Source organism: Hirundo rustica, chromosome 3 (assembly GCF_015227805.2).
Source record: "Hirundo rustica isolate bHirRus1 chromosome 3, bHirRus1.pri.v3, whole genome shotgun sequence".
In the NCBI taxonomy this organism is placed as follows: Eukaryota; Metazoa; Chordata; class Aves; order Passeriformes; family Hirundinidae; genus Hirundo; species Hirundo rustica.
The window spans coordinates 104,569,746-104,590,326 of record NC_053452.1 but is presented as its reverse complement, the minus strand read 5'-3'; the positions used below and the strand labels follow the sequence as shown (position 1 = coordinate 104,590,326).

General features: G+C 38.3%; 1 protein-coding gene across 1 annotated transcript in view; it reads left to right on the top strand.

Moving 5' to 3' along the window:
- NBAS (NBAS subunit of NRZ tethering complex) overlaps window positions 1-20,057 on the top strand; it is a 159,348-nt gene extending 139,291 nt beyond the window's left edge. The window contains exons 50-52 of the mRNA XM_040058489.1: window positions 3,773-3,917; window positions 9,800-9,928; window positions 19,299-20,057. Coding sequence (XP_039914423.1) covers window positions 3,773-3,917; window positions 9,800-9,928; window positions 19,299-19,574 — 550 coding nt within the window. The 3' untranslated portion in view covers window positions 19,575-20,057. The remainder of the gene's footprint in view (window positions 1-3,772; window positions 3,918-9,799; window positions 9,929-19,298) is intronic.
- The last annotated feature ends 524 nt before the right edge of the window (window positions 20,058-20,581 follow it).

The following is a 20,581-nucleotide window of genomic DNA, read 5'->3' as shown; positions in this document are numbered from 1 at the left end:
TCGTGTTTCAACTTAAATTTTAAGTTTTGGTTTTGATTGTAATTGAAAACTGGATGCCTCACAGTGTGTGGGAATTGTCAGACCTCTTTTAATCTACACACTACCTTTAACACGAAAAACCCAAAACTTAAAGAACAACAGGTCAAGTGAAATACTGCTGCAATTAGTAAAATCATTTGTCTTTGTGTTGAACGGAGAGACTCAAGAGTTTGTGAAAGGAAGAACCCTTCTTGTCTACTGTTCTGTTACAGAGGACATAAAAAAATCCTGTACCTGTATCTCCCACTTCGTGTTATGCTCCTTGAGTCTGACTTCCTAAAGTGAAGAATAGGGGAAAAAAAAAAGTGTAGTCACAGCTAACTGTGGATCAAATTTCAGAGGTGGGACACCTCTTCAACTTCAGCAATCTTGGAAGTGAAAATTTCTGCAAATACTTAGGTGACGTATCAACTTTCTAAAGTAGTTTTTATGGCTCCTAGGCAATTACATAGTCACCATTCTTGCCTCTTCTCCCCATTCCATAATTTGGTGTTAACAGCATTCAGCTATGCTTTGCAGCCTAGGGGTTTATGTATGTATGTGTATGTGTTCCTGAAAAGCCTATCTTTAGGATGATTGGGAGTAAAGAACAGGAGCTGTTTTGTTAGTAGTATTTTCAACGATTTCATTTTAAAGCAAGTTTTAGGAACAAATTTTTGAGCACAGAGAAAAACATCAAGAAGCTAAAACTGTATGTATTAACATGTTTGTTTACTCTTTACTCTTTTTTTCCTCCTCTCCAGAAGAGGGTCATTATCCCTTATTGTTTACAGCCAATGTAATGATCCTTACAGGAACTGGGGAATTTAAGTGTGAGTCATGTGAATACTTAGAACTTAGATTTTCAATCTAGCAGTAAATATCTAACAAATGAATATAAATATGGAAAACACAATTTACATTCTATAAAGGTTTAAAAGGAAGGAGAAATAAAGAACTAAGGTTTGAAGGGGGTTTTGGTAGGCTTTTAATTTTTGTAACCTCTATGTTAGTAAATCCATACTTAATGTTTTTTTGAGTTATTATTTTCTAAAACACTCTAGTAATACTTATTATCACAAGTATGATTCTCTTCCTGTCCTAATAGGCTGTATTTACTGTGAGAAAACAGAGAGGTAGTGTGGTTGTTTCAGTCAGCACTCAAAGCCATACACTTCTTAAAATTTTATTTTCATACCCTTGTTATGCATGCATGCTTTTCCACCCAGATGGCTCATAGTCAGATGTCATTTTAAACATTTCGTAAGGGTGTTTCTTAAAAAAATTACTGACACATGAAGTACCCAGAGCCTGCAGTCCTTTGGAACTTGCTGCCTACATTCAAAAGGCGTTTTTTATATTTATTATAAATATTGATAAGGTGGTTTGGAACTGAAATAACCCCAGTGTTAGAGACCCAAAACTTTAGTTCACTTTTTTTAATCTTAATCCCAGATTTTCCTCATTTTGCTTTGGGGGAAAAAAAATAAGGTGTTTCTGCTGTGGTTTTGAAGTAATTGCTTTTTTCATGATGAAAATAATTTTTTATAACCACAGTTGAACTAAAGTAAAATTCAGGAGAGAAGAAAACTGAATTCTGCCTGTAGGTGTCATATTTTGGTAACTTAATTTTGGTTTTAATTAGAGACAGCAGATAGTTGTTAATAGTGCGCAGGAGTACTTGAAATAGTTACAAGGAATTGTGATGAGAAAAGCTTTACATATATAAACTATATAATCTGATACTTTGCTTAAATAAATTTGCATATGGCAAGCCTTGATGGCCTTGCATCTTCCTGGTAATTTTTTGTTTTGTAGTGTGATTTTTGTTTTCTTTTTCTAATGGAAAATTCTTAGAGATTTTCTTAAGGTACTCTGGGACAGCAGCTATAGAAACAGAAATTAATTTTGACTCTGAGCCTCTAAGAGAGAAATGGATCACCGAGCAGGAACTATCCCTTTAACCAGGGGCAAAGGTGGAGTTGCAGGGATTTTTTCCTACTCCTGCCCTTACTGGGGATTCAAAGATTCAGTGTCTCATGTTCTGTTTACTGAATAATCTGGTATCTTGGGGTTCAACCCATCACATTGAAAGGACCGGAGAGGAGGAGCTCTGCTGTTCCCAGCCAGACTCCTGACAACTCTGTGCTCAGTGACTGTCACTGATGGAAAGGCTCAATTAAGTTGTCAGAAGGAAGAAATGCAATGACTTCTATTTAATTTGCATTCAAAGTTGCCCACTCCTAGCATCTCTGTCTGGTTTTCATGTTGGACTGTACTGATAGCTGCGTGGGGAGCTGCTTTTACTTGTTTACAGTGTTTACTTTTGAAAGTGGATGATGAGCAGGAGAGAACTCTTATGTATGAAATAGTAGATATTGGTGGTTGTCCTCTCCAGAACTGTCAGACGCTTGGCATGTCAATTCAACAGACTCTAACAGACTCCATTTAATGTGTCGCTTTAACAATTGCTGCAAAATAATAACTTTGAAAAGCAGCACTTTGACAGCACTTTACTGCTTCTTGTCACATGTACTAAATGAGTTTCTTAGTTTTCACTAAATTGTAATACCAAACTGCCACTTTTGGTCTTGCGGTGAGTTGGGTTTTTTTTTGTTCTTGCCTTCGTTTTATTTAAGCTACAGTGGAAAGTTTACCATGTCTTTGGGATGCTGATTACTGACCAGAGAAATTGATGGGGTGATTTTAAAGTGCCTCTTGTGCCTGCTTAAGTTTATGCACAGACGAACAGAGAGTTTGTGTTACTGTGACTTAACACAATCATTTTATAAGCTGTAATTGTGTATGATTTTAGCCCACTATATGTGGGAATTGAAATGCATCACCTTAGTTTACATTAGAAAAATGGCAATATAGGTCTGTTCCAGTGTTGTGCTTCATGCTATCAGTTAAAAGTGGTCTGTTACTGATTTCTGTCACTAAATCCACTGCTAGCCAGTATATTTATTCTAACAAAAATATCCCAAATATCTCCATGATCTACCAAATACTGGCTATAGGTGAAAAAAGGTTGCAGCAACAAAAAAAAAAACAACTTGACAGTAAACACTGCATTTCCATTCTGCATGATGAAATTTACTTGTATCTACTGTCTGCCATCTGTTTATGTGTGACTCTGTAATGGTGACATAGCATGAGGTTCTGTGCAGAATTAAAAGAACATTTTAAATACGTAAAACAAATGTAATTGTATCAATATCTACTAGCAGAGTTCAGGTGCATGAGTTCACTTTCTTACCCTTTCTGGGTGGGCTGTGAAGAAAAGTTTATTTTTGTTTGTACTCATCGGACCTGAAAATTAAAATGTGAATCTGGCTATATATTTTCCTCTCAGAAGCAAGAGACAGATACTTGAGAAACAGAAGCTGTTAGAATGTGATCAAAGCAAACAAAATTAGGAATGCTGGATTCCTGTCACCCCTCCCTCAATACCACTCTGCTTGGGAAATCAGCTTGTCTAAAGCCAGGAGAAGATCCTGTGCTATTCCAATTTGATCAGTCTTTGTCTGGTGTATAATTCCTCGGGGTTTGTAATAACCATGTCATAATTCCAAGTAATTTAAACTTTTTTGTTGCATTGAAAGAGTGATGGCATTATGGACAGTAACTTTTCTCAAAACTTTCACCTTTCTTTCATGAGGTAGTACTTTTAAGTCACACACAAGAAACAACCTACAGAAAATGGTATATGTATATTTATGTTCTATAGCAGTCTCTTTTTTTTTCTGGGCAGATCGTGCACAAATGATAATCCCTGGGTGAAACTGGGGACTTTTATGCTGCAGAGGTGCCCACCTGAGGAAAAGAAGAACACAGGAAATGAAATTTTGAAAATCTGCCGTTCTTTGTATGACACAAAGCACATGCTCCCTGCCAAGGTAAGTTTTAACTTGGGGTATCATGTTTGAGTTCTATTTCAAGGTCCCAGCTACAAGTAAGATGTTGCTATACTGGATCAAGTCCAGTGGAGAGCTAACAGAGAGGCTGAGAACTGGGTTCAGTCTGTCTTGAGGAGAGATGACTACAGGAGATCATGTCTTTAATAACTAGTCAAAAGAGGAAACATGGAGAGGAATTAGTCAGTCTCTTTTCAGACATGCTCAGTTATAGGACAAGAGGCAATAGAGACGTATTACATCATCAAAAACTCTCATTACATTCAAGCAAAACATTTTTCATCTTCAAAGGAGTGAAACTATAGAACAGGATGCCTAGAAGAAACAAGGAGAATCTGTCTTTGTAGGTATTTAGGACTTGACTGGATCATGTCACAGAGAGTTTGATACTGTTGGACTTGCTTCAAGTTGGAGGCTGGTTGGATTAGCTGAACTTCATAAATCTGTTCTAGTATAAATTATTCTTTAATGTATTTGTAGAAAGGCTTTAATATTATCCTTTAAACCAGTGTTGCAAAACCTGCTACTTAAATTATCAGTAATTCTCTTACTAATAAATGCATAAAGATTTAGTGAGGGACCCCTGAAAAACACAGTGATTGAAAAAAAACGTGATATACAAGTAATTGCTAAGTAGTAACTGATATTCTAACTTATCTTCCCTAACTATGTATGCATACTTCAATACAAACATCTCTTAAGTATAAAATTACTGAAGTGTTTTGTATGCAAACACTGTATATTAATGAAGAGAGACTGGAGAAGTACTTAATAAACTTCACACAATTTCAGAGCAGTTGTGGGTATTTTTAGTAGGCTGATTAATCTCTTACAATTATCTTTATGCAGTCACTGTCTGTTATAGAAAACAGCTGATGTTGGGAAGAGAAGCAGAATAAAAACAACACATTCTGTTTAAAACACAGACAGGTGGGTGTGTGGGTTTTTGTTTGTTTATATTTTTCTTCCTAGTCCAACACACTGATCTGAGTCAAGTTCAGAAATCTATGTAAAACATGATTCCAGGAGGTGGCAGTAAGCTGAAATGATAAGTACATGTATTAATTTATTCACCCCACCAAAACCCTGGGACTTGTATAATTATATATAGCTTTTTTTTGTAAAGTGCTGAAATGATGCATTATAGCTTGTAAACTCACAATCCTAGTGTGCATAGGAATAGCTGAACTTGGTAGAAGTAGAATATTCTTGCCTCATCTCAGTGATCCAGGGAGACAAATCCTTCTGAGTGTCACTGTCATACAGCAGTCAGTTCACCAAGAGTTCTGCTCAAGAAGGGTCATGGTTTGCATTTCTCTTAGTTGAGTAAACTTTTCCATGATCTCCATGACAAGTCACTGTTTACACAAGGTTTTGGTACTGGTAGATATCTTTGGTTGGAGATGCCTTTGGTTTTTTCAGTGGTACAAGATGTTGAAAGAGCCCACCATGTAAGTATGACTATACAGGTACAGATATGAAGTTACTCTGATCTTCAAGGTTTAAACAGCCTTACTGATGTAAAATACATTTTTTATGGCTTGAATGCTGTGCAGTAACAAGGAGTTTCACTAAAATGTGTAGTTGTACAGTTACCTAAAAATACCCAGACCGTATTCCTGTAAGTCACTTGGGAAGAGGGGGGATGGCATGTATGAATTTAAGTAATTTATTTGTATTTATGCCTATGGTACTTAAGTGCTCAAATGATAGATTTGCAGTCATGTGGCTGAATAAGATGAAAATGTGATCACTGACAATTAACCTGTTTAGATGATTTTACATTTCATGAAATACACTGATTAAGACGACAGATCTGGATTGATGGAATTCTAAGAACTGAAACCAGTTAATTACAATGAAAAACATTTTGCCATTCAAGTTCTTTCCCATTACAGTCTTGCCAAGTCCCTTACTATGCCAAGGTTGTAATGGAAAACGTGTAACTTCAAGTCATGTGGTCTAGAAGTTACAAAAACTGTCTTTGGATATAGTCGTGAAGGATTTAACTCTTTTTTTCATTCCATATCCTACTGGTCTATCTAGTTTCTTAAGACGAGTACTTTTTAAATGTCTTTTGGATAGTTACATAGCTTTAATCTTTGTATCTTTGTCTATGTTTGCTTTTGGGGGGGGTTGTATTTTTGTGGGGTTGTTTGTTTGCTTGTTTAGTGTTTTAATTTGCATTATTCAATGGATAGATACCTCCCTTTCTTTTAACAGAAGAAAGCATACTTTTATTTGCCTGGAAGAGACATGCTTCAATTGTCCAATAACTGCATGTCTGATTAATCTCTGTAGAAAGGGATACATCCTTCTCCCCCTCGTAATTGTTCAAAATGTGTCTCTTCTGAATATCTCATGTTCTTCTCTCAGCCTATGGGTCATATGTCAGTTACCATGGGAGAATGCATCTAGTCCCTTATCTGTAATTACCCTGGGGTCCTAGTGGCTATGAGATACTTATCTCTTAGAATAATACAGCAGACAGTTGATCTCTTTTTTCTAATTTTTGTAGCTAGTTTTTCCTGGGGTTTATGTATGATTTTAGATTGTGTGATTTTGTTCATACACAAGTTGTGTTGTGTCTGCTCATTTTCTTCAGATAATGTTGAATTTAAATGCTGCTTTTCAGTCTGTTTTTAGCCTCTTCAGACATAATGCTGTTTGTAATCATTATCCAGCCCTTCAAGCCATCCATGAAAATACTGAATAATACTGGACCCAAAATAGACTCCTATGGCATATGGCTTATTTGCCTCGCTGATGTCACAGTGAACCACTGATAGTCACATAACTAGATAGAACACAAAAGTTGTCTTACAAAAGTTTCAATTAAATCATGGTAATTCAGATTTTGATTTGGGCCATTCCTTGACCCTCTCACAGGTAACATCAAACCCACTCTAAGCAGAGCCTCTCATGGCAGGCAGCAGACACTTGAATGCTTTCAAGTGCTCACTGCAGAACAGAAACCCTCTTATGTTGCTCTGACAAGTGCTGTGGGTGATGACTTCCTTCCTGGGCTTGGGTTTTCAATGCTTGTCCAGAACAGCCCTGCAGTCATTAGTGGCAGTGATACAAGTTGATACTTGTACTGTTTGGACAGTCTTCAGGGGCTGGCAAGTTGTCCTGTCCCTTCCTGTGGAAAAAGAAATCCAGTTGTTGGAATGTGTGTTTCTTCTTCAAAAGAGATTATGGCTTCTTCTGTACTTGGGTATGGTAGTTAAGACTCAGTATGTCTGCTAGACAGGTTACCATCAGGCAGAAAGTTATTCAACTTGTCCATCTGGTTTTGAGAGGGAAATGTTACCAAGCATGGTAAAATTGCTGTTTTGCTCAGATTATGTATTTCATGACTCTCAGAATTTATTTTTCTGAATATAAGTGGCATCTATTGCTGTGAATACACATTTTCAAGAAAAAAAAGATGTGTAGAGCAAATCCATTACTTCCATCCAGTAAGTTTGCTGGAATGGCAGCTCAAAGATATCCAACGGAATATGAAATTGCCAGAAGTTTAATAAGCATATGAATGATCAAAGCTTAATGTATTTATTTAGTTTTCTTATTCCTTGACTCATGTTGTACCATTCACAGGAAGCATGCCCATGCCACTAAATTAGGAGGAGCTGTTGACTCCCTCAAGGGTAGAGAGGCCCTGCAGAGAGACCTGGACAAATCACAGGGAGGGACAATCACCAACCGTATGGAGTTTAATAAGGGAAAGTGCTGGATTCTGCACCTGGGATGGGGCAACCCTGAATGAACAGACAGACTGGGGAATGAGAGGCTGGAGAACAGTGCTGCAGAAAGGGACCTCAGGGTCCTGGCTGATGACAAGTTGAACATGAGCCAGCAGTACCCTGGCAGCCAGGAGGGCCAACCCTGTCCTGGGGACATCAGGCACAGCACGGCCAGCGGGGCAAGGGAGGGGATTGTCCTGCTCTGCTCTGCACTGGGGCAGCCTCACCTCAAGTGCTGGGGGCAGATTTGGGTGCCACAACATAAGGACATTAAACTATTAAATGTGTCCAGAGGAGGACAACAAGGATGGTGAATGGCCCTGAGAGAAAGCCGTGTGGCGCTGGTAGGTCATTGGGTCTTTTGAGCCTGGAGGAGGCTGAGAGGAGACCTCACTGCAGTTACAACTTCCTCGGGAAGGGGAGAGGCAGACACTGATCTCTGCTCTGTGGTACCCAGTGACAGGACTTGAGGGAATGGCCTGAAGTTGTCAGGGGAGGTTTAGTTTGAATATTAGGAAAAGGTTCTTCATCCAGAGGGTGTTTGGGCACTGGAACAGGGTCCCCAGGGAAGTGGTCATAGCACCAAGATTGACAGAGTTTATGAAGCATTTGGACAATGCTCTCAGGCACATGGTGTGACTCTGGGGTATGGTGTGCAGGGCCAGGAGCTGGACTCGATGATCCTTGTGGGTCCCTTCAAACTCAGTGTATTGTGTGATTCTAAGCATTGACAATCAGTATCAGTACTGAATATAAGTTTAAAGAGGAAGTCTGAATAAGAGAACAAGGCTTGTCTTAGTGACTAAGACCTTAATGTGATGGAATATATTGTTCTAGGCTGTTCTTCGTTAAGGTGTAAATTTAGAAAAGACTGACCAAGTACAACCAGAGAGCTCCCTGTCCCAAACAAAGCCAGGTGTCTGTGCAGTACATTATATTTGGAGTATTTAATGTCTCCTCATCTTCAAATAATTTTTAGGCTCACAGCTGAAACTGAAACTGTGCTACTAAATGTGTGGATCATCTTGGTCTTTAAATTGTTACAGTTATTGAAGTTCAAAAGACATAAAAAAATGCATGACTTGCATTCTCTCAGTTTAATATTTAGCTGATGAGCTCCTTTGACAATTGCTCTCAAATTGTTGGAGAGAAACAGAGAGAATCTCTTAAGAGATGGATACCATTTTCAATGTAACTACCATACAATATCCAGACTCCCTAGTGTAAAGTGCCTTGGAGAATGGGACATCTCTGGTGGGCCTCATTGGGAAGAGGTTGTGACAAGCAACCTAAATTCTCAGAAATGACAGAAAGGAAAAGGGAAGTTATAATCTGGTTTATACTATAATTTGGAGGTTGAAATACATTTTGATGTGTAAATGAACAAATCACTACAATATTGAAGAAAATAAAACAGCTCACATGTAGGACATGTTTTGTTGTTTAACTAAGAGACAAGGTAAAGTTTTGGAAGTGCACAGTAGATTTGTTGAGGGATGTTTTTGGTTTTATTTTAGAAGGTATTTTCTGGCTATTTTTGTCTTCAAGTTGTGTGATGCTAAATTTATGCTGTATTACCCAATATAGGGAAGTAGATGAAAGACAGAAAGTTAATTTGCTCAACTTTAATTGTGTATAAAATATTGTATAAAATGTTGAAGCTTTTCACAACAGATGCATTATTGAACTCTGGTATGTATTGTTATTTCCTCTTTATTTTGCTCTACTTTTCTGATTGCATAATTGAGTTACAGAATTGTTATAGGTGTCTGTCAATGTTTCTTCCTGTGTTTTGCAGTATTTCAGTAAGCACAAATATATTAGTCCCACAGAGAGCTGTGATTGCTCTGTTATTTTTTCAGTAAAACTCCTGGTTGTAATGGTGATTCAGTACCTGCCTTGTCTTAATCTAACAAATGTTGCACTTTAACCAGTATTCCACAGTTTTAAAACCTGTTCTTTCAAGTTTCCAAGGAGGTGTTCCCAACAGGGAATTAATTTGTTGTGCAAGTGTGGTTTTCATTTTGCATTTGACATAAAATTTTCATAAATTTTACTCTGCACGACGATGTTAGTATCTTCAGAGACCACACTGAGAGAATTTACTTTTTATTTCAGTGTATAAAAGAATTATGTTTGCTGCTGCTTAACCAGTCCCTCCTGCTGCCATCCCTGAAACTGCTGGTAGAAAGCAAAGACCAAGACCTTCATGCTGTGGCACTGGAGCAGATAACAGCTGTTGCTAAGGTATGAACAGTTGAATGAACCACCTTTCAGAGGCTGAGATAATAAGTCAACTCTTTTATCTTCATGTAGTAAGCAGAGACTACTGAGACACTTACCATTATTAAGGTTTTCCACAGCTATTGTGTCCACAGTGAGCAGTAACACAGGGCTGGTAAGAGCTTTTATGCATACTTGAGGTGATTAAACCTCAGCACTTCCTTTAAGTATGCTGTTTTAAGTTAGTGTAGTGGAACAGAAACTATTTTGATATATGAAGTAGATTGTTACCTCTGTGTTAATATTCCTTCACTTCGGGTTTTTTCCAGTTATAATAGTATGCGAGATGACTTAGCTTGTTTCTGACAAATGTGGCATCTATTTATATACACTTGGGAGCAGTAATGTCACTGTTTTTGTTGTGATGGTTTGTTTGGGGACTTTCATGCCATTCTAAACAGACTTGATTCCATGTAGCAAAGTTTCTGGAGAAGAAACCTAAATACTGTTGTTTTCTTTGGACAAGAACTGAAAAGACATTAATGCATATTTGTCAGTTGCTATACAACATTACATTTCTGTCTTCCCTGTGTATTTGCTTTGCAGCAAATAAGAAGGAACACATAAAAAGATGAAAGTTAGTCTCCTAGGCAAAAGTATTATGTAATTTTTTATCTGAAAACTGAGCTGAGTTTAAAATTTTTTGAGGTCCTTAACTGGACTTGTGCATGTGCAGCCTATGGGTTTTATGTTAGCTATAGTCTGCAATCTAACTTTCTACTACAAAAGAGAAGGAACCAATTGTCTCTGACCTATTCATGAAAGAGAATGGCTTTTCACCTCTGAGTGAAATAACTGCACTGATAATTTCCAGAATTATAATATTTAGGTAGGAAAGCCTCATCTGTAATATTTCCAAATTCTGCACCATATCTTAGGTAGCTTGTGATTGTGTATTATGATACAAAATAACTTATGTTATTTTCCATGTGGCACTTCATAATGAAACTTCCCACATGGAAACAAATGAAACCATGTGTCTTTTTAAATAAATGTTTCTCAAACACAAAAGCTTTAAAAATGTGATTTGTAGGAATTCAGACTGAAATTAAAAACTGTAATTTCCTTCTAGGGATACCTTCTGTTATAGTTATACTGATTGCCACAAAATTTTCAGGTTCCTTGATTGTAACAAAATAAGCAAATCCTATGCCCTACTTTTACACCATTCTCTATTACCTAGGAAAGATATTCTCCATTCTGCTCTTCCCAGAATTCTCCTTTGAATCTTCCTCATGAACTGTGTATTTCTTTCTTACGCATATTGTATTCCAGAAACTTCCTCTTTTTGCATCCTTTGAAAAGTTTGAGAAATGATCCATCTCCTTTCCAGAGCTGGTGAAGACTAGCCAAAGAATGGATCTGGAAGCATAGGCTCCATTTCACATATTGTTGATTTTCCTTCAAAAGGACTTTGTTACCAAAATGGAAGAAGCACCAGCTTTTTTAACGTGTTCTCTATGAAAATTTGAAACAGTAGAGTGGAAGGTATCAGGACATGTTATATGTAACATATATCTGCTTCTATCAAAATTCTAATGCTATTGTTAGCACCCAGTTTGAATTTGGAGTGTTTGCTGCTTGAATTTTGTATCTAAGCTAAGAACAGGTGTTCCTGTTCACTTTCTTTTATACCAATAAATGACAAATTTTCAGAGTTTTCTTACAAAACAGTTGTTTAAATGTTAACCACCAAAACAATAGTACATTGATTGTTTTCTTTTACCACCTGCAAGTCTAGATTTTATTTCTACGAAACAAGGTTTTTTGGTAACTTTTAAGCAAGATGATCTCATTGAAAAGCAAGCATAGATCTGATAATCTGATATATGCATGCACTTTCTCATCTCTATATTCTCGTTAGACTTTTAAAATTGACTTTTTTGTTAACAGATGAAAGCTGCTGAATAAGTCACTAATTCTGAAGCTTGTCAGCAGGAATAAGTGTCCGAGTACATTTTATTTAACTCTTTTTAATGCCCAATGCTGTGCAGTAGCACTTTCTGAATAGTTACTAATTGTATTGTGCTTTAAACTGGCGATTTCATTCTAGTGGTGTTCCAGCTTTCAGTTTCCTGCTCTCTAGGCTGATTACATTATATTGGAGTTTTAAGGCCAGGAACCTTATTAGCTTCCTGCTAGTATAAAGCACCTTGTATACCTGTGCATGCTCAAAATATTTTTTTGGGCTTTCTCATACAGGAGGCAGCTTGATAAGCTGTTTCTAATATTCCTTCTAAACTGAGTATTAATTTGAGCACATAGTTCTGAATAACCTAGAATTTTCAAAGCAGTTAGCTTTGGTCTAATGTTTTACACTTAAGTCAGTGAAGATTTAATTGTTGACTTTATTACATCAGACACAGAGTTTAGCCGGTACTTAAATGTGACAGTGTTAGAAGAGCAACTAGCACAGAAGAGTGCTGGGCTAAATGTAAAAGCTGTTCTTATATTGTATAAAAAGTCCCTCTTATTCCTTGTTTTATATGCATCTCTTATGATTACTTTATTTGTTGTTGTACTGAAAGTGCATACATGACTTGGCTATGGCAATGTTGTTTGTTCGGTATCATTTTCTATGCCTACTTTTTGTATTTTAGAAAACAGTATTCAGACTGTTAATGCTTCTTGTTAAATTCTGAATTAATTTTTCATAGGAAGGCCATTTCTGCTTACATTAAACAGGAAACAACAATTAACATCTGGCAGAGGGGAATCATAGCTATTGATTCCCCGATCCAGTGCCAACACAGCTCACAAAGATGGCTGAGAGAAAAATGCAGCACTTGCTTGCTGATAGGATGTATTAGTTAGCCATTTGTTGTATGTGTTGACAGTTTTATGGATGTTTATAGTTAAGGATGATGCTGAAATGCTGATACTAGAAATTGTACAGCTTTTGCCTGTAATAAACCAACCAAGTTTTTGTGTAAGCTTTTTCGAAATTGCAGACCCCTGTTTTCATTGTGTATCTTTTAATGAACTGCCACTTGTCTTTTCTGAGTAACAGAAATAACTGTTCTTCCCCTATGTTGTGTACTGTGTGAGTAATTTAAAAAAACAGTTTACCTTAATGACCTTACTACTGCCAATAGAGCCCTTAAAAGTCAGATTGTTTTTGAGAGGGATTTCAGTGTTGGCTGTGCACTGGGTTATCTTTCAGAGATGAAAACGGATTTTTATCCATCTGAGAGAGCAAGTAAATATTCTATTGCCTGTTGCTACCGATAATGTTAAAACAGCTGACAAGTGGGGGTTAACACAAGCCGTGCAAATACTTGTTCAATCAATACTTTAATAGAAACTGGAATAACAAAAATGTTGTTGTCTGAAAAAAATACCTTGGCTCCATTTGCATGCAGTAATTTCAGTGATGACGTACTGAATCTACCTTCATAGCATGTTTTACTGAAAAATGTAGTATGAAAAATCACAATTTTTGTGTGGAATAATGAAATTTCTAGTGTTCTCCCATGTATGCCATTTATGGCTACTCATTTAATGGGGCTTAATCTTTAGAATAAATAGTTAAATTATAAGCTAATGGTGATTATGAGAAATCACCATTTTAAACAGGATAAATCCAGTTTATTTTTCCAGGATTTTTTATGTCACTGGTTTCCTTTCCCCTTATTTATTTGTTCTATAGATATATACTCTAGGAAGGAATAAAATGAAAAGCATTTTTATCTTGAATAGTATTGGAGAAAGGAATACTGGGAAACAGCGGTTTCAGTTCTTTACTGCTGTTAGGTCATCAGCAGCTCTTACCATTCGTATCTTGTAGATTTTCTAATACAGAAGATTGGTTGAAATATTGCCTGTTGGTAATACCAGAACCTCTGGATACCGGTGCAAACAATCCTGATGGAGAATTGGATCATCTAGTACCAAACCCTGTATAGGCAGGGACACCTTCCACTAGACCAGGCTTGCTCAAAGCCCATCCTGGCCTTGAACACTTCAGGACTGGGGCATCCACAACTTTCCTGGACAACCTGTTTCAAGTTCAACCCTCACAGTGAAGAATTGCTTCCCAATATCCAATCTAAACCATTTAAAGTAAGGGAATTGGTTTAGATTGGATATTTTCTCTCGGCCTATCACTCCATGGTCTTGTGAAACATCCCTTTCCAGCTCTCTTGTAACAAAAGGCTGTTGCATGGTCTCCCCAGAGCCTTTTCTTCTCCAGGCTGGAAACCCCAACTCTATCAGCTGGTCTTCATAGAAGAAGTGCTCCAGCCCTCTTAAGACTGACTTCTTGGCCTCTCGACCCATTCCAACAAGTCCTTGTCTTTCTTGTGCTGGAAGCCCCACACCTGGATGCAGTACTCCCAGGTGGTCTCATAAGAGCAAAGGGACCACTTGAATGGCTACACTTCAATGCTTGAAAGCAGGTATTAGCCAATACCTAAATAGGAAAGCCAAGGAAAAAAAGTCAGTTCTCCTTAATGTAGCTATCCCCATTAGATCTTATACTCATAACCATGGACATTGTGTGTGGGCATCATGCTAAATCTACACTGTCAAATTCTGCTGAAGGAGAGATGGATATGAAAAATGAAAGCTGCTCCCATTTAAACCTTCCAGATTTTACTCTGATGAAAAATTTATCACCCTTAGCATGGAGTCCTAGGTAGGCATAATGATTTTTCTCTATCATATACACTCTGATTCTGTCATTATTGTGGGTCATAGTTTATTCACACAATATGGAAAGTGGTTGGGTGTTAATTTGTGTAGAAGTTACCTGCCCCTCTGAAACGTGCTCGAACTGCAGTCAGCTGCATTCCGTATCACTGGAACAGTGATTTTGGAATTAGGAGTAGTCTTAGTTTTGTGGTCTAGTTAGGGTCCTGGGATAGCAAGAGCTCTGCATCTGCAGGCAGATCAGAAGTAATTCATTAGTAAGCTCTGGACTGAGCTGTCTGCCCAGTAAAAACAGCTCCTTAAAACTGGGGATAGTAAGGTAGTTGTTTTTTACTTGCTGGGTTTTACTGTCTTACAGACTCAAAAGAGTGATTTTGAAAATGAAAATGTAGTGTGTTTAGGGGTCTGTATCTACTCTAGGCTAATATTTGGTATGTATGGCAAGCAAAAATAATTCTGGAGGTTGATTTCTATTAATATTTTTTAAAATGTAAAATTTTGAGGATCAAGATTCTATCAGGAACAGCAAGTATCCTGGCTCGAACAGATGGAATAATTACAAGTCTAGTGAGGAGTAAGAATAGGGCAGGATGTACAGGCTCTTTCTCTGAAATATTACTTTCCAATCTTTTCGTTATTTTCAGCTGTATGTATCTGCGAAGTAATTGCCAGTGGTTTTCTTTCTTGGTTTTGTGCAATTTCTCCTTAAACTTGGATGAGCTTTTACATCTTGCAGTATCATTTGACAGAGAATACACCAGTGAAAAAAACCTTTATTTTTTTTATTTTCTTGTAATCTGATCCCACATATTTTTTGATCTTCTTAATGAGATAATGTATCTTTTATAATCTCAGTGATGTTATCTGCCCTATGCCCTCTAAGCCGTCTCTTTTTTTAGATTGGGGAGTCAGTTTTGCTGAGCAATTTCCTGCATAAAAAACTTACTATACTCTCTAAGGTGTCTTTTTTTTTTTAAATACATGCTTTGTGTGTTCGCCTTTTATGTTTTTAGTAGTTTTTTTTTAACTTTAATGCTTGTTTTTCTGATCTAAAATGAATTTTAAATAAATGTAGTCTTAAGCTACATTTACATTGATTTAATTTTAAAAAATCTTACAGTTCTATTTAAACAGAGCTGTTCAGTGTGTAAGCTGTGTTAATTAAAGTCTGTAAACATGTATCAATTCATTGGCAATCTCTGTAGGTTGTTATTTTTGTTGAAACTAATGACTAGAAATGTCTCTACATGTGCAGTTGATACCCAGAATTTATCTGGAGCTGTTAAACTGATAAATAGTCAACGGAGCTTTCTTTGCTGCCTGTCTTTAAATGCAATTCTCATTAAACCTTGGTGTCAGTGTGTTCTCCCCACACCTGCCAGACTCTACACAGACTGGCCAAGAATGTTCCACCAAAGAATGGTGGAACACCCAGCGGCTTTAACGACGTGAAATGCATTCACAGGGTCTGGTTGCCATCAGGTGTCCCCATCCAGTTGCCTGGAGTCAACTAAATTACAAAAGTTTCCTCTTCCCTACCAGGTCTTTAGACAGTTTGCAAGTCAGAAAATGGGAAATGTTAATCAGTTTAAACCTACTGACCTATTTGGGCCTAAGGATGAGTTGTGGGGTACAACCCAAGAACCATTTTTGTGAGTTGTTTTGTTCTGTCTGAAACCACACTGATCTCATTTCTTTGTGAGTTGCATGGGCATCTTCATCCCTGTAGTGTAGCACAGATGTTTAATGGTTTATTCTAGGAAAGGTCTTCTTTCAGATTTGTCTCTCTCAATTTTGTAGGTTTTTGGTGTTTGAAATCACACTAATCTATAGCAGTTTTCCTTAACTGAATAGTAGCCCAAAAAACTTTAATTTAAACCTTGCATCTTCTGTAATTACTGCTTTGACTTTATGTTTGTAAAATCAAACAGAGAAGCCCTATGTAAAGTTCCATCCTACATACAAGTTAAGAATAGAGCACACAGAGCTTCTAGGTGGGAGAGAATGTCCCTTCAGTCCCATTTCAGAAGAGATGGCAGCTGTTTGGATAATGGCTTAGTATGCTGCGTGGTGTGCTGTAAGATGCCAACACTAGAAATTTTGGAATCAGAATTGTTTAGGTTAGAAAATACCTGTGAAGTCTCACCAAGTCCAGCTGTTAACCCAGCACTGCAAAGTCCTCTCATACCTCTCTATGCCCACTTCCCTGGGCAGCCCGTTCCAATGCTTGACAACTCTTTCCATAAAGAAATCTTTTCCTAATATCCACTCCAAACCTCCCCTGGCACGACTGGATGATGCTTCCTCCTGTCCTATCTCATGTTAATTAGGAGAACCGGCTGACCCCCATCTGACTGTAACCTCCTTTCAGAAAGTTGTGGAGAATGATAATGCTTCCCATGAGCCTCCTTTTCTCCAGGATAAACACCTCCAGGTCCCTCAGCACCTCCTCAGTCTCTAGACCCTTCCCCAGCCCATTTCCCTTCTCTGGATTTGCTCCAGTGCCTCAGTGTGTTTCTTGAAAGTGTGAGGCCCAGAGCTGGACACAGGATTTCAGGTGCAGCCCCACCAGTGCCGAGTGCCGGGGACAGTCACTGCCCTGGCCTGCTGACCACTCTAATGCTGATCCAGGCCGGGATGCCACTGGCCTTCATGGCCACCTGGGCACACTCTGGCTCATGTTCAGCTGTTTGTTGACCCATTTTATTTAATGATCAACCTGTCTTCAACAGGAACACATTTCCATAGTTAACTTCTGGCAGTTATTAAATAATTAAAGGCTAAGGTTGGATAGCCTAAAGGCTGGACATCAAACTGGACCTTCTGCTGTGCTGATTAGATTTAAAAAGGCTTGATTACAACCCTAAAGTGTCACTGCATTCACCCTGTGTGCAGTTGTCATGTCCTGTATAGCAGCTGAATTGCTCTTCAAGAGTGCTAAATAACTGTTATCATAGGGTGTTTATTACTTGCTGGTACCCTGGTACCAATCATGTATGTTGGTACATATTTTTTATAGAAAATTAAGCAGAAAGTAATCTGACAATTTTCTTTTTCCTTGTAAGCTGTGAGGTTGTTTTGTAAGTGTATCATAATTTGATTAGTTTATTTGTAGCTTTGTATGGTGCAGTAATTGAAAACTGATTATTGTCTAGCCCTCCTTTGGTCCTCTTCTATCATAGAATCACAGAATGGTTTGGGTTGGAAGGGACCTTCGAGATCACCTTGTTCAATCCCCCTGCCATGGACAGGGAATACCTTCCACCTAGACCAGGTAGCTCAAAGCCCCATCCAACCTGACCTCGAAACACTCCCAGGAATGGGACAACTACAGCTTCTCTGGACAATCTGTGCCACCCTCACAGTAAAGATTTTATTGCTAACACCTCATCTAAACCTGCCCTTTTGCAGTTTCATCGTTCCTCCTTGTCCTGTCACCCCATGCCCTTGTAAAAAGCCCCTCTCCAGCTCTGCTCTGGCCCCTTTTGGGTACTGGAAGGTGCTATGAGATGTCTCTGGGGCCTTAATGTCTCCAGACTTAGCACCTCTGTCTTCATGGGAGAGGTGCTCCAGCCCTCTGATCATCCTGGTGGCTTCCTCTGCACTCTTTTCAAAATGCCCATGTCTTTATGTTGATGATATTGGAGCTGAATGAAGCACTCCAGATTGAGAGAGCAAAGGGACAGAATCCCCTCCCATGCCCACACTGCTTGGGATATGATTGGCTTTCTGGGATGTGGGAGCACATGGATGGGTCATGTTGGAATTCTTGTCCACCAACATCCCCAAGTGCTTCTCCTCAGGGTTGCACTCAACCCATTCTCTGCTCAGCCTGTACTTGGATTGCACCAACCCAGATCCAGGTCCTTGCACTGAGACTTGTTGAACTTGATGAAGATTGCTCAGGGCCACCTCTCAGGCTTGTCAAGGTTCCTCTGGGTGGGGTCCCTTCCCGTTTTTGGGTATACGTAGTTGTTCAGTTGTGCTTCATTAAGTGCTAAGTTAGCACTGTATTTCAAAGCACCCAGGAAGGACATACTAAAATTAACTGAAATAGAATTTAAAGTATTCTATAGTGTTATTTGTAAAGCTACAGACAAGATTCTCAGGAAAATATTATGATCTCGTATATCAAGTAACCACATTTTTTGAGGCATCCAGGGTGTCTTCTCAGAGGTAGGAGCTCTGTGTTTCACATCTTTTAATATGTTATATCCTTTTGAAAATCTCATCTTTGCTGTGGGTGCTGATTGAGTCTGTGAATGTTGTCTGTCATATTAGTAATATATTAATATAAAGTGACCAAAATTTAATACACTCCGCTCTGACCTTCCTCGGAATGCCATTCCTTGATATGGAACTAAATGGTGTGATCTGTGCTGCACTGGGACTGAAAACCTGTGAAAAGTCTATAAAGCTGGTAGTGTAATCCCAGGCTGTTAGGCATTCTTATTCCTTAACTTTGTGCAGGTCAAATATTTATATTAATGTGGTTGACTATTAAAGACGTACCTTTACATAATCTGACATATGCAAAGTGTGTATCCCTGTGGTTAATCCATCAGGAATACTCCTCTCACTTTGAAGGTCACACTGTGCAGTCAGAACCGTCGTGACATGTTCTGGCTGATGGCTGTATCTGGCAATTAATTGTTAATTACTTTGAATTTCCCTTTCTTTGTAGGTTGATGATTCCACTTGTGATGCTGAAATACTCTCCTTGCTCCTCAACGCCAAGTTGGTGGTGAAGTGCATGTCCACTGCCTTCTGCCCACGCCTTATTGAGCACCTCCTGGCTAACCAGGGACACGGAGGCTGGGATGTGGAGGAAATTGCACAGCAGCTTAAGGAAGCAGGGTTCAGTGCAGAGGCCGGGTCCCTCCTGATGGCTCAACGAGGGACCCATCCTGCACTCAGGACTTTCAATACTGCTCTCCAGGCTGTTCAGCATTGGATCTGAAAATGCTGGATTTATGCATTTGTCTGTATTTTTTGCTGGAGATCTTACACAAAAGGGAGAAATTTTTGCTCTAGTAAAGTAACAAAGTGAGTTATTACCTACATTTTGGAGAAAACACACAGTACGCAGTACATATACTCCTAATGGTTTAAGCAAACGATTGGTGCAGACTGTATCATGATTAGCAAAGCATTGAATCTGGTCATTCTTTCAGGTGAAAGTTAAATGGTTACACTCAGTTACATATAAATAAAGCATTAGTAAGGTGGCAGGCTATATACAATTTGTCTTAATTTCTGTAAGTAATTTACTGTTGTCATAATGTAAAACTAATGTAAAAATATAATTATAAAGAGATATATGAAGCAAAAAAAAAGTCACAAGGGTGATTTCTGAGAATTTCAAAACCTTAAAATTCAGTATTGTGCAATGTTGTTATCACAGCTTTTGTTTGCAATAAATAAAATATTTTACATTTAATGTACTATTGCATCTTTCAGCCTTTTAGATAAGTATTTTCTTTCTTCAGCCCCTTTTGCTGACATTCCTGTCTCTCCTTAGTGATGTTTATTTATGGGTACAAGCTAAAGTTTAAAAGATACTTTTCTCCGCTGTTTGGGAACCCCATCTCAAGTCCTAAACATTTGTTCAAGATGCCTTTTGTGAATATACTTTCAAAGTATTTACTTATATTTTTCCTGAGTTCTGAAAATTTACATAAATGTATAAATATGCAAAATCACAGAATACACTGAGTTAGAAGGGACCCGTGAGCATCATCTGGTCCAGCCGCTGGCACTGTACAGCACCATCCCCCAGAGTCACAGCATGTTCCTTAGAGCACTGTCCAAATGCTCCTTGAGCTCTGTCAGGCTGGTGCTGTGACCACTTCCCTGGGGAGCCTGGTCCAGTGCCCAACCACCCTGTGGGTGAAAAATGCTTTCCTAATATCCAACCTAAACCTCCCCTGACACAACTCCAGGCCATTCCCTCAGGTGCTGTCACCA